Genomic DNA, 15296 nt, shown 5'->3' with positions numbered 1-15296 from the left:
TAAAGTAGTTGCTAACATTTTTCTTTAACAGTTGGGAAACTGAGGCACAGAGAGACAATACCTGACCCATAGTTGAGACTACTGTGAGGACAAGGGAGTGGGAGAAGAGCTTACTAAGCAGGCATGAAAGTACATGGTACATATGGTGACAGGTGGACATGTGGGGTGGTTAGAATACAAGACGAGTGGCATGGGATTCAGCTAACAGTAGAGAGATAACCTTCACCTGTTACCTTGTTCCTAGTGCGTCTTAAAGGCCAGAAATGCCTTCCTAAGGTGTATGCACTGGTATTTTATTGTTCTAGATAGGTAAGTATTTGAGGTTGTATTTTGGTTGATGGCACCTTTTCTTCTGTTTTGGTGGGGGGAAAGGATTATACTCATTTGAATAAGCCAGTATCAGTTTGAATTTTTACAACAGGTGGTAAAAACCTGGGTTTGTTGGTTATTTTCAATATATGTCAGGGACTTTTGTGACAAAGTACTTGAGCTGGCAGGGTGAGGGGTAGTAGGGCTTGCAATATTCCCATCAATTTTTAGTGGATTGTGAAGTTGCTGTAATAATTGAATTTGGTATTATTATGACATATTGCTATCCAAATTTAGAAATAAATGATATCTATTAACTAGTGATGGTGTCAAGATTTTTATATAAAACTTAAAATTGATTCCCAAGTCAAAAAAATAAAGATGGTATCAAGGTTTTATATAAAACTTAAAATTGATTCCCAAGTCAAAAAAATAAAGACAATATCATGTATATAGAAGTGCTGGTTGGCTGGATGATAATAGAAGAAACGTTTTGTTTTGGTGGAACTTGACTGCCAACTCACCATGTGCCTTTATCAGTCCTCCTTTTCAGCCTAGAGCTGTCAGGAAATTGAAGACGCATGTCTAACAAAGGTTCTGGGCTTCCCAGGTTTAGGAGTCTCGTGTGGAAAGGAAGCAGCAGGTGTGGGATTCTGAGTACTGGTGCGTTGTTGACCATATATGCCCAGTGTAGCTGAAGAGGCATGTGGTCTCTGCAGCTCTTCACTGTGACATTTTGGTATTTTTTGAGCAATGTCCTGTCAGTTATATTTATCTAGTATGTTTTCCTGGGAATTTTCAAGGTAAACATATTCAGAGTTATATTAACAGAATTTCTTTTATTTCCCTTTCAAACTACATTTTAGAATCTATTTAGTTGTATCTGCTTGTGTGTCATCACCCACCATGGTGCTCAGGGCCACATTTCTCCCCCTCCCTTTCACATGGTCTTCGGGGACCACAGGTGCACAGAATTGAGTTGATCACACTCTTGAAACCGTGACACACTATGATTGTCTGTGCGAGGTCGTTGTTTCTTGAATTTTGTTTTTTCTCCTTTGCCCCATTCCCAATTCCATGGCCCATCCCTCTTCCAGCACTCACTCAGGTATCTAGTATATTTAATATACATTCTTCAGTCTGCTTTCCATGTGCTATTAAATACACACACACATGTTGGTGTTTTATGTTAATATTAATTTTTCTTTTTTTCATTTAACGTTGTGTTTTTGAGATACTCATGTTTCTGTGTGTAAACCTAGTTTATTTATTCTGGCTCTACTATGTAGTATGCTGTCATATTTTACGTATCTATTTCCCCAACGATGGACCATCTAGACTGCTGTCAGCTGCAGCTAGACTGCTGTCAGCTGCAATCGTAAATGGTACTGCAGTAAACATTCTTGTCAACTTCAGTTCTGTGTAAGAATTTCAGGTTTATACTTCAGAATTCCTAGGCCACTGAGCATGTGCATATTTATATTTAGTTTCACAGAAGTTCAGCTCTCAGAGATGTGTGCTATCAGATTACACTCCTGTTAGAGTACATGATACAGCAGGAAATTTCATTCATTACTTAGAAAAAAAGAACGTGTTATGAATGTAATTCCTTGATCCAGGCTTTGGTTCTGTGAGAAGAAAGTTCCTATAAACCAATTTTTAGTCATTATCAAAAGGCTTTACTCTTCAATATCATTCTTTCTTTTCTCCTTTTTCTTTTCTTTGTGTTAGGTAGCAGTAGGGATCACAGATAGTTTTTTTTACAGGTTGTCTCTGTAACACCTGTGTAATTGTGACAATATTATGAAAATACGATCATGTGTAACGATGGGGATACGGTGTGAGAAATGTATCGTTAGGCCATTTCGTCATTGTGCATGTGGACATCAGAGCGTTCTTACATAAACCTAGGTGGTAGAGCCTATTGCACACCTAGGCTAGATGGTACAGCCTATTGCTCAAAGGCCACAAACCTATACAGCATGTTCCTGTATTTTCTAGGCAATTGTAACACAGGAGTAAGTGTGCATCTGAACATATCTAAGCATAAGAAAGGTACAGCTAAAAACACAGTGTAAAGGATAAAGGTGCACCTGTGTAGGGCAGCTCCATCGTAATCTGACAGGACCATAATGTTGCGACCTGTCATTGACTGAAGTGTCATTATGTGGTGCATGACTACTACAAAAACTAAGATTTTTGTTTTTCATTTTATAGGGCGCCAATGCTTCGGCATTAGAGAAAGAGATTGGTCCAGAACAGTTTCCGGTCAATGAGCACTATTTTGGATTAGTCAATGTAAGTATCCATTAGAATCATGTTCGGAAGCAGTTTTAAAAACGATGAATGCATTCCATAAGTTATTAAAGAAAAATTGTTCTTTTGTATTAATAGAATTAAATGCCAAGAGACTTGATTGGGAATTTTGAAATGATCTTTAAGGGAAGGGAAACAAAGTTGCCTGACATCTTTTTTTTTTTTTTTTTTTTTGAGAAAGAGTCTTGCTCTGTCGCCCAGGCTGGAGTGCAGTGGCGCAATCTCGGCTCACTGCAACATCCTCCCGGGTTCATGACCATTCTCCTGCCTCAGCCTCCCGAGTAGCTGGGACTACAGGTGCCTGCCACCATGCCCGACTAATTTTTTGTATTTTTAGTAGAGACGGGGTTTCACCGTGTTAGCCAGAATGGTCTCGATCTCTTGACCTCATGATCCACCTGCCTCGGCCTCCCAAAGTGCTGGGATTAGAGGCGTGAGCCACCACACCCAGCCAGTTGCCTGACATCTTAAAATCTTAGAGATAGATAGTTTCTAACTTGTCAATCTGATTGTCCCTATTTTGTCAGAAATTTCTCATAGCCAAAATTTAGTATTAATATATAGCCTAGTCTAAGTGATCTCTTGATTCTTTGAGAATGATTTACTTGACTAAGTGGTACAAATGTACAAGTATACATTTAGCTGTGCAAATGCCTCCATGTATCTGTGGGGTATTTGACAATTTACTTCTGTCATTATACCAGTGCTAGAGATATAAAAGTGTGAAATGTGGGGAAAAAGCACATCCCAGTTCTTATGGAGGTAATTCTAGTAATTACATATTTTTAAAACTTTGGGAAAATTTGAGAAGTTTTACCTGAATGTTATCTGTTCTGAGTCACTGGGGAGTATCACAAACTTGTGCTATATAATTGTTGTAGTTTATTTTATACTGTTGTACTGTACTATTAGGTGAATCCATGGCAGGTGTTTTAAAATGCATATATTGATAAAATAGGTAACACAGTAAGTTATATTGAACAGATTGGTGGACTCTAAATATTAGTCCATACATAGGACATATGAGATGGGTTTCTCATGGATTTGAGGAAAGCAGTTGAAGTGATGTGTGTGATTCCCTGTGCTTTGGGAATTGTCTCTGTGCACTATGCTTAAAACCTATAACAAAGAATCAGCACTCCCCTACCTTTCTCTCTCTCCAGAACAGGCTACTCATTACTCCTCTCACTTATTTTTTTCTGGAATTTAGCCTTATATTCTAATTAGAAAAACAGCATTTCAATCAGAATTCTCAACAATAAAATTAAGCAGGAGAGAATAAACTTACTAAGAGACCATCAGAGGACACTTTGTCTTTATCCCCTGGAGAGATTCATTTGATGAGTAGAAATATAGGCTTCTGGTCTCTGTGTTTCGTTATTATATATAAAATTAACATATCTACAGGGGCCACAGCTCCAACTATTAAAGGTTGGTGAACATTGTGAATTATACTCAGAAATAAAACTGTCGTCAGAGTAGATACAGCAGAGCTAGTAGAGTGGTTAATTCCATACAGCAGGCTGGAGTGTGGTGGTGCGATCACAGCTCACTGCAGCCTTCACCTCCTGGGCTCAGGCAATCCTGCCTTAGTCTCCCGAGTAGCTGGGACCACAGGCACACACCACCATGCCTGTCTAATTTTTAAAATATTTATTTGTAGAGATGGGATCTTGCTATATTGCTCAAGTTTTTTTTTGGAGAGGAGAAAAATACCCACAGATTAACCTAGCAGAAAATTAAACAGAGTGGTTGCTCTTAGTGCTTTAATGACAACCTGTTTTCTGTTACTTTCAGTTGCAGATATTCTCAGAAGAATATTGTCATAGATAATGGCTCTTATGGCAGCTTACTCTTAATTACCTGTCAATATAATTTGTATAATACATAGAATGAGGATTTCCTCTCATCTTATCTCCTGTAGATACAATGCTATTCCTGATATTATTGGAAGTAGAGAGGAGAAATACTAGTGTGGCTTGAGGACCTTTGGATGGGGAAAGGAGCCTTTGGAAGCTTTCTTTTGCTGTAAAGTATCCCACTTACAGGCCAGCTGTTCACATAGTCAGCTAAATTCTTAGAAAACAAATTGTTTTAACCTGATAAATTGCCTTTTTCCCTTTTATATTGTAGCTGGTTAGTACTTACTTTAGTAGAGCTGATAGTGATTTAAACCACAATTTAGTGTATCTTTCCTACTTGTAATATAGTCTGTGCATTTTTTTGAATCGCTTTTTTTTCATTGTTTTATTTTATGGTTCTTTATTAATTTTCTAATACAGGTAGGCCTCAACACACAAGTAGGCTGGACTCAGTAAGTCCATTTGTGAGGGTACTGTGAAATGTGCTTTTCCTGTCTTCTAACGTTTTAGATTGTTTGTTTTAAAAATAATAAAAAAAGAAATGTGCTTTCCCTTCAGAATCTTTATTATAAAATTATGATTGCATTTCTAGTCTGTCATATAAAAGGCTATTTAACCTGAATTGCTACTAGTCATTAGTTGGAGCAGGGTCCATTATAGAAATAAATAAAAATGAAACTTTCCATTTTGGGGTTATAAAGTTCATTAGGCAGATGTCTCTTTGTTCTCTTTTCTTTTGCATTGATTTCATTCTCATTCAGTTTCTCCTCATCTGAGGGCCATAGGTTACTTGAGGTTTACGTTGTTGGAGAGTCCAGAAAATATCCATATCAAACCTGGGAAAAGAGCTCTGGCCCTGGTCCTCTGGCTAGACTGTACCAAGTGTCCAACCCTGTTTTAGGGGCTGTAAAAGGGCTTTGATTGATAACACGACAGTAATTTGCATAGAGAAGAGAAAGCAGTTCCTACAAGGAAGCATGGGGCTGTGGAGTAAGAACGTAGGGTGAGGAACTGACGTCCATTGGAGTATGAAAAGATGACTTCTGGGTTAGGTACTCAACGTCTGGTCTACTCTGCTGGAGTAAGAAGAGTGGTGGGTAGGGGTATGTGGAAATACAGTGTTCTAAAATATGGTCACCTGAACAAGAACTGGTTGGTGGAAGAGGGCATTCCCTTAGAACATCTTAGCATGTTCACAGAACAGGCACCATCACCCAGGCCCAGCATGGGGGACAGGGAAGAAGTTGTGCTTCTTCAAAAACGGTTCCTTTTCAACATTTTTATTTTTTATTTGTCTGGGTTTTTTGTTTGTTTGTTTGTTTGTTTTTGTTTTTGTTTTGAGAAGGGGTCTTGCTCTGTCACCCAGGCTGGAGTGCAGTGAGTGATCATGGCTGACTGCAGCTTCACCTCCCTGTCTCAAGCCATCCTCGTGCCTTTACCTCCTGAGTAGCTGGGACTACAGGTGCACACCACCATGCTCAGCTAATTTTTTAAGGTTTTTGTAGAGATGGGGTCTCACTATATCGCCCATGCTGGTGTTGAATCCCTGGTTTCAAGCGATCCTCCTGCCTCAGCCTCCCAAAGTGCTGGGATTACAGGCATGAGCCATTGTGCCCAGCCTCAGTATTTAAACAAAGTAATGCTATTGACATTATGGTGGTTAAAACTAGTAGTCTCCAAATGAAGTGTGTAAGATGATCCATTGGGAATAGGAAGAAAATATTAGCATTTCTGATGTTTATTTTTATCTAAAAATGGTAGACTAAGCATTATTCTTAACATATGGATGAGACTGGTGCCTATACTCTATCTGTATATGATATGGTTGTATGTTATTTCAGGTTCCATGATGTCAAAGGGTTGATGGCATCATCTCTCTCATTTGTTTCTGCTGTGGCAGATCTATTATAATTTAAATATAGTTTTAGAGAATTATATGATTGAATTTTAGTTAACTTAAAAGTTGTTTTAAAAGTTATTATTGGCTGGCCACAGTGGCTCATGCTTTTAATCCCAGCACTTTGGGAGGCCAAGACGAGAGGATTACTTTGAGCCCAGAAATCTGAGACCAGCCTGAGCAACAGAGTGAGACCCTGTCTCTTAAAAAAAAAAAATGCTGGGGGCATTTTGCATGCCTGAGTGCCTGAGGTCCCAGTTACTCCACAGACTGAGGTGGGAGGATCTTGAGCCCAGGAGGTTGAGGCTGCAGTGAGCCATGATCATACCACTGCACCCCAGCCTGGGTGACAGTAAGACCCTGTCTCAGGGGAAAAAAAAAAAAAAAAAAAGTAGATATGAAATGATGAAGGGCCAGGAACTGTTCTGAGTGTTTTATGTGATGATTCATTTAATTATTTAAGAAATTCTAAGAGGTAGGTGCTGTATTACCCCCTTTTTGCAGATGAAGAAACTGGTAAACAACAGTTTAGTAATTTCCCAAGGTCAGATAGTGGAACCAGACTTGAACCTAGACAGTTTGGTTTCAGATCCTATGTGCTTCATTACTGTGCTGTGGGGCTCTCAAGGCAGGCATTTCCTAAATGTATTCAAACTAATTTGGTAGATAAGACTGCAAATTGGATACCATGATTTAAAAAGTAAAGGTGTAGGTAGTGAGACTCTCATTCCCTTGCACCTACGTATCTTTACAAAGGTATCTTTTTCAGTTTTGATAGCCATTAAAACCACATATCCAAATAACTGAACATCACAGACTATCAAATTGCTGTTTTAAAATCTAAAACCTTTACAAAAATATATACTCAATCTCATTGCTCTCACTTAAGACTAATAATTTTTCATGAAAATAATAGTGTGTAATAAATAAGACAAAAATCTAAAATGTGCATTTTCTTAATTGCATTCCTTTACATTTTTAATATGCATAATATAGTACATATAATTTATAAATATGTGTAAGGGATGTGCCCTCAAAATGGTCTTAGTAGTAGGTATATAAAAAATATTTGCGGTGGGATGTTTGTTAAGGTTTGGAGAAAAAGGCATTAGAGAAAGCACTTCGAAAGCAAGAATGAGATTGTATTCACTAAGCAATCAAAAAATCAATGATCAGACCTCGAGTAGGGTGGCAACTTTTAAAATTTCTTCTCCCTGATTTAAACCTACCTTTGATCTTCAAAACCGGCTGAGATAACACAGCATAGATTTCAGCACTAAAGCAATGTTTTTTTGTTTTTTAAGAAATTGAGCGATCACAAACAAGAGTATAGAGAAAATCATCCCAGAAAACCTTTTGCATGAAGGCTCTACTCTTGAAAGATAATTTTTAGGTCTTAGGACCTTGAATGAAAGTTAATATTAAAAATCAAGAAAATTGAAGGAAAAGTTTCAAAATTAAAAAGATTGAAAGTCAGCTTATTCTGGAGAAAGAGTAGTATTTTCAACCTTTTAATTTTTCTTTAATGGGATTGATGAAAATAAATAAAAGAAGACTAATAGCAGGCCTCAGATAATTGATTATAATGTTACTGTTGCTTTATATTCAGAAGATGAGCAAGTCATGTTGGACAAAAGTGTGAGCCTGACTTCCAGTAGTCTACAAAATAGAGACTCCCTCTAGTTTTTTAGCCTATCCTATTTGCTTCTTGTATTTTTTATAGGTAGGTCAATCTTCATTATCGTAATATTTCTGGTATACTCAGAGATGATCTCTTTTGCTTTCATCTCCCTACTCGGTGGAAGTTGTTCAATTCCCCTGTTGCCTATTCCAAAATATGGAGGTTGTATCTTCTCTTCAATTGATATAACCAGATTTGTTGGTCGTTAGCTTGATTAGATTGTAGTACAAATACAGGTATTTTAAATACAGATTTATACTGGATACTGGGTAAATTAATCTTGTAACATTCAAGTGTACTTAACCCCTGGGTAGGGTTCATTGAAATGTATCCGTAGTTACATTTATGATCATTGATATCAGTACGCTTTAATCACATACCTCTTAAGCTTAAGCACCTCTTTTTCTGAAACCAATGCTTGTCTCCTACTAGCAGTGTAGACGTGAGAAGTCATTGTCCTCACTAGGTCTCAGGTCCTCAGCTGGAGAGGGCTTGGATCTCCCAAGCCTCTTCAAAAAGTTGGTAACTCCTGTTTCAGTGGGGCAGAGGGATCTTATTTGTTTAATCTCTGTGGAAAAAAAGAAACATATTCAGACAATTAGGAGATTGAACATAGCAGAGCTTTTAAGTTTTTTCCCCTCAAATTATTGGCTCTGCCAAGTGTCTGTCTTCCCTGTGAATTTATCTGGTTAGGTCCTTTATTTGCAATGATTTTGACACATAATGACATGATTATACAATTTACCTCAAAGATTAAATGCCTCCTTTGAAAAGCTAGAGTAGGAGAGGTAAATATAATGAATCACTATGAACCCATCAACCTAGCTTGAACAATTACCAATATTTTCCTTTTCTTCCACTTACCCTTTTTTTTTTTTCCTGGAAAAGGAAATCCTAGTCATCATGGCATTTTGGCCATAAATGGGACACGTTTAATTATATGTCTCAAAGTGGCAGGAACGTTTTTAAAAATATGATCATCTAATGATCACACCTAACAAAGTCAACAATTTCTTAATATCATCCAATGCTGTGGTATATATTCAAGTGTCTTCTTTTGTCTCAAAGATGACTTTTTTTTTTTTTTTTGGAGACAGAGTCTCACTCTGTCACCCAGGCTGGAGTGCAGTGGCGGCACCATCTCGGCTCACTGCAACCTCAGCCTCTCATGTTCCAGCGATTCTCCTGTCTCAGCCTCCCGAGTAGCTGAGATTACAGGAGTAAAATGCCCGGCTAGTTTTTGTATTTTTAGTAGAGATGGGGTTTCACCATGTTGGCCAGGCTAGTCTCAAACTCCTGACCTCAACTGGTCCACCTGCCTTGGCCTCCCAAAGTGCTGGGATTACAGGCATGAGCCATTGTGCCCAGCCTAAAATGTCATTTTAAATTTATGAATTTTTATATAGTTGGTCTGTTTTGATTCATTGCAGTAATCGTTTTGTATTAAAGTTGACACTTATATTTAAAATATCCCAGGCTAGTCTTGCACATTGTACATTTCTTATCACAGATCTTGTATCAGCCATATCTTCAAGGTGTCTGAGTTCCTTTGGATGGGAAAAGGGTGTTTACAGAACACAATCTGGGTATAGGAGAAACTTGTTGCTGCCACACCTTTTCAGTGGACAGAGTTTGAAAACATGTACACACAAACATGCATGCATGCACACAGACATACACTTTCAGAGTTATAAAAAGACGTAAATTTATATTGATATTTCCAACTGAAGTTCACAAGGCTCTTATTTTTCTGATTTTTATTATAGCATCTTTTTTTCCTTTACATTAAAAATTTTGGTTCCTAAGGGTATTAACATAATTCCTTGTTTGCTTTGTCCTATGATTAGCTACAATAGTTTCAAAATAACAATATCAATAAATTTGATTTTTTGTTTGTTTGTTTTTGAGACAGAGTCTCACTTTGTCATCCAAGCTGGAGTGCAGTGGTGCGATCTTGGCTCACTGCAACCTCCGCCTCCCGGGTTCAAGCGATTCTCATACCTCAGCCTCCTGAGTAGTTGGAATCACAGGCATGTGTCATCACGCCTGGCTAATTTTTGTATTTTTAGTAGAGATGGGGTTTCACCGTGTTGACCAAGTTGGTCTCGAACTTCTAACCTCAAGTGATCCGCCCGCCTCGGCCTCCCAAAGTGCTGGGATTACAGGTGTGAGCCACTGCATCTGGCCAGTAGATTTTTGTTGTTGTTGTTGTTGTTTTTTATTAAAATGATTAGACTGTGTCTCATTAGGCATGTATGGTAAACATTCTTTAAGTCACCTGAAGTAATTCATTTCTCTGTATTTCTACCATTGAATCCATATACATTTAGGTTTTGTTTATTTTTGTTTTTAATTTTAGAAATTTCTTTTTTTTATTTTAGAAAAGATGGGTACAAAGTAAATGTTTTATAACAACATTCTTTCAGAGAAGTTTCATTTTCATCCGTCTCTCCATTATTTTTCCTCTTCTCCTATAACCATTTTTGTTAGCTTTTTGTTTATCCTTCCTCATTTTAAAAAAAAAAAACAGATGGTCTATGGAGATACATTTGATATCACCCAATCTTAAACATTTTTCTTTGCCTAGCCTTTTTAACCTAATACTGTATATACTTGATCTCACCCCATAGTAGAAATATGAGAATTATCCTCATTCCTTTTTATAGTTTTATAGTGTTCCCCAAATCTTCATGACTGACTTTTAGGTGTTTTATAGCTTTTAGAGCCAGTGTTTATTAATGGAAGGGAAAAGGAAGGCAATACATATTTATCAAACTGTGTGTCATTTACTTTATAAAGTAGGGTTATTTCCCCGCCCGTCCCCTACCCCCGCTCGCCCCAATTACTAGAGTGGAGAGAAGTAGAGTTCAGTAAGATGTAGTGACATACTCCCAGTGACATGGCTGGTAAGAGAGAAATTCATAGTTAAGGATTTGATGTCTTTCCAATACATCATGAATACTGTGACTTGGCATTTCAGTGGTTGTTAGACTGTCATACTGGTGACTTTTTGATGTAACATTTCAGGGGATCTTGTTTTTTTATTTTTGTTTTTGTGTGTTTTAATTTGGATGTACCTAAGAACCTGATAGAAAACTTTACTTTTGTGATTTCTGAAGAATTTTTGAGAGTTGTATTTTAAAATGTATAATATAATGCAGTCAGTGTTAATATAGTAACAGTAGTAACCGATTGTCATCTCTTTCTGTTCTCTCAACCATACACCGGGAATTTCTCTCTTGAAAATGTGTTGCCCTAAATTTAACAAAACTTTTTTTTTTTCTGTTGCAGTTTGGGAATACCTGCTACTGCAATTCAGTTCTTCAAGCACTTTATTTTTGTCGTCCATTTCGGGAAAAAGTTCTTGCGTATAAGAGTCAACCTAGGAAAAAGGAGAGCCTTCTTACATGCTTAGCAGATCTCTTCCATAGCATAGCCACTCAGAAGAAAAAGGTTGGAGTAATACCCCCTAAGAAGTTCATCACAAGATTACGGAAAGAAAATGGTAATTCTGCTTCCCACTGTATTAATGACATACTAGGAAGGTTAAATATAGCGTGCCATAATTCCAGCACTTACTGAGCATCATCTGTATGCCTGATAACATGTTAGCTGTTGAAGAAACAAGGATGACACTCCTTTCTTCAAGGAGGCACTCGTTTAGTGAAGGAGATAGTCTCACAGTAATTAATACAAGATACGATTAATGTTTGCATTGCGTTATACAGTGATAAAATTCTGTGTGGCAGCAAATGAGAAATCACAGTTTCTCTTTTTGCTTGCTTGGCTTTTCTGTCAAGAATGAAGGGTTTTTGTTTTTTTTGTTTTTTTGCATGCTTATGCATTTGTTTTCATAATGCTTTCGTGTGTGTTAACTCATTGGATCCTTGCAGTAGCCTTAGATAGAGAGCATGTCATTTCCCCCATTTTAGCCGTGAAGAATCAAAACCTAAAAAAGGCTTGCCAGGAGCCACACTCCGGGGAAAGAGCTAGAAAAGACCTTTTGGCTTAGGGTAGATAAGTTTTAATCCCCCATCCCCTTTTTAAAATAGCTACTGAGTAAGCCCCACCTCCCTTTTCTCTTTTGAAATATTGTTCATTTAATTTTCACATGCCAATAAATTAGACATTATCACCCTATGAAATAACTGAGGCTCGGAGAGGTTAATTCGTCCAAGGTCCCACAGAGTTGGTAAGTGGTGGAGCTGGTATACAAGCTTACTTCTCCCTAATACGTAAGCCCAGTGTTCTATCTAATGTGGGACACTGCCTCAAAAATTCAAATGGAATTTAGATAACATGTAGAATTCTGGCTTTTGTTTAATGTAGGCATTTTAATCATTGTAGAAACAAAATTGAATGCATTTTTATTTGATTTGTTACCTATTAAATAGATGCTCACAAGCAGGATTTGAGAAGTCTTTAAGATTGATATTAAATACCCTAATGCTTAATCCTGCCCTTAGTCAGTTGACACTGTACACAGTGAATTGAGGTAAGCCTGGATCATATCTAGTTCCCTGAAATATAAGATGACCCAGAAATAGGCTATAGGCTATTATTCTTGAATTTGATACATTTGTTGAAGGTTTGTTCGTTTTCCCCACATACACATGTAGAATAATTGATTAATTGCTCACAAAAATACATCTTGTTTCCCCTAATGAAAGCTAAATGTATGTACTTTATTAGATTATAGATCTGTTTATCTTGTTTTTTTAGAAAATCAAATATAACCTTAATGCTCAAATGTGGATTGAGCAATTAAGTCTTCTCAGTCTTTTTGTGTGTGTCTGTACAAAACTTTAAAAGTTTTGTCCTTGTGGAAAATTTATGTATTTGGTAATTGAACATGGCACCCTTTCTCAGTGAGTTTATTAGTATTTTTAAAATGTTCAGTGACTGGACATGGTGGCTCACACCTGTAATCCCAGCACTTTAGGAGGCCAAGGTAGGAGGACTGCTTGAGCCCAAGAGTTTGAGACTAGCCTCAGCAGCAAAGCAAGACCTTGTCTCACAAAAAATTTTAAAAATTAATCGGATGTGGTGGTGCACATCTGTAGTCCCAGCTACTTGGAAGGCTGAGGTGGGAGGATCGCTTGAGCCCAGGAGGTTGAAGCTGCAGTGAGCCCTGATTGCGCCACTCTCCAGCTTGGGTAACAGAGCAAGACCCTGTCTCTAAAAAAAAAAGTTCAGAAGTATGCAGCACATACAGAGCATACATTATTTCCCTTTTCATTTAATAGTACATTTCTCTTGGCCTTATTAACCTATCACATGGGCTCTTTATACAATGCTTTTATTTTAGTTAGGTTGACCCTCATGCCGAACAGAGGTAAAATACAGTTACATACTTATGGCTTTATATGTTTGTTTGTCAAACCTGGGGTATTTGTACAGTGTTCGTTATTTTTTCCAAATGGGCTTTTTTTCTTTTTTCGTCTCTTTCTCTCTCTGTCTCTTTTTTTTTTTTTTGGTAGAGATGGGGTCTCATTATGTTGCCCAGACTGGTCTTGAACTCCTGGCCTCAAATGACCCACCTCAGTCTCCCAAAGTGTTGGATTACAGGCATGAGCCACTGTGTCTGGCCTTATTATTATTATTTATTTATTTTTTGATAGTTCAATAGTTACTAATTTTTTTTGTATTTAGGCAGATTGAATTGGTAACACAATAGAGTTCTTAAATACTTCTTTGAAAGAGACTGATTCTAGAATAAATATTCTAAGCCCATCTTCTCATAAGTTTTGCTTCATTTTTCTAAACTTCAGAAATAATGCTTAATAGAAAAGCCATTTTTTTAATAGAAAAGCATTTTTATTATTTGATGTTGCTGACATTTGCAAATATGTTTTGAAATATATTTTTGGCTTTTGAATTTTCCCTTGAGAATTGTGTAGAGAAGAATATACAAATCAGAGAGGATTTAATATATTATTCATTGCATATCTTTCTTTCTGAGATTTTGTTTGTTTTAAATCTTTGGAAAGTATGTTACTCATTTCAGTATTTCCACTGACTTTCACTGGTAGATGGTTCTTACTAAATTAGTTTCCTGCCATACTATGTTAAAAATTTTATTCTCAATAGATATTAGCCCCATATTGTTTTAACCACCATTGCTTTATGTTACTAATCTTTTTGATGTCCCTGGAAAGAACTGATTTTAATTTCTATTTATTAATGAATTTTTGTTTTTACAGTTTTGACTCATGTTACCTAATCATAGCATAAGAGGACTGTTGCACAGTGCTCCTGCATAGAGTACAGCAACACTGGCTCCATGCATGTTACCTGCTGATGGGATGGATGCTAGCTGAGTGTTTGAGTAGACTAATTATGATAGATATATTTCCTGTTGTGTGCCAGACACTGTCTAGAAACTGATGATACAGAAATACGCCTTCAGGTACCTGACACCCTCGTGGGGAAGCAGACAGCCATCAATTGTGTGATGTAATGTGTCACTGTCACGAAAAAAAGAAGACTGGGAAAGGGGACAGAGGATGAGGGAGTTGCTAGTTCATATGTCAGTCATTGGGAAATGTCCCTGATTAGGTAATGTTAGATCAGAAATTTGAAGACATCATTTGAAGATCTGAGGCAAAAATGTTACCATCAGTAGGAAGAAAGTGCAGGTTGCCTGAGTGCTTGAAGGATGGCAAGAAAATTAGCATGGCAAGAGTGGAATAAGATGAAGATAAAGTCAGAAGAACAGGGGCCTAAAGCTTGGGTTTTATTTGGAAAGCCATGGGAAACCACGAGAGGGTTCTGAGCAGGTGGGTGGTATGTTCTGATTTGTTTGAGAAGACCCTTTGGCTGCTGGGTGGGCCTGGGCAGCGTGAGCTTAGAGGCGGGAGACCAGCCTGGAGGCTATTGCAGTACCCAGGTAGGAAATGGAGTCATCTCTTTACAGGTACTGCCTGTGGGTGATCTACTATTATTTTCGAAGAAATACAACATAGGTTGGTGATCTGATTGTGTTAGCTAGAGTTGACCCTCAACTGGACTGTTTGGGATCATTTTAGGTGGGCCTGAGGGCCACATCAGCTGGCATCTGTAGCTGTGTGCTCTGACTCACTGAACCTTAGCAGTGTCAGTCATTTAAGTTATTGTTTGGAGGCATATCTACTTTTCTGTCATCATCTTAGTTGTTTCAATCCCTATTGTCCATCCATCCATTCATTCATTCATTCATTAAAAAATGGGAAACACATCTCATTATGTGGCA

The 15296-nt window shown here is 37.5% G+C and overlaps 1 protein-coding gene across 3 annotated transcripts in view; it reads left to right on the top strand.

Moving 5' to 3' along the window:
* The window catches only part of USP12 (ubiquitin specific peptidase 12), a 132464-nt gene that overhangs the window by 60727 nt on the left and 56441 nt on the right, over positions 1–15296 (top strand). For 2 of the 3 annotated variants that reach the window (XM_063650719.1, XM_054446109.2), the window contains exons 2-3: positions 2527–2607; positions 11357–11570. In XM_063650719.1, coding sequence (XP_063506789.1) covers positions 2527–2607; positions 11357–11570 — 295 coding nt within the window. Of the gene's footprint in view, positions 1–2526; positions 2608–11356; positions 11571–15296 lie in introns of those variants that run through there. The other variant, XM_063650720.1, reaches the window with a different exon arrangement.

Source organism: Pongo pygmaeus, chromosome 14 (genome assembly GCF_028885625.2).
Source record: "Pongo pygmaeus isolate AG05252 chromosome 14, NHGRI_mPonPyg2-v2.0_pri, whole genome shotgun sequence".
NCBI classification, from domain to species: Eukaryota; Metazoa; Chordata; class Mammalia; order Primates; family Hominidae; genus Pongo; species Pongo pygmaeus.
The sequence above is the reverse complement of the archived record's forward strand: the minus strand, read 5'-3'. Positions and strand labels throughout refer to the sequence as shown.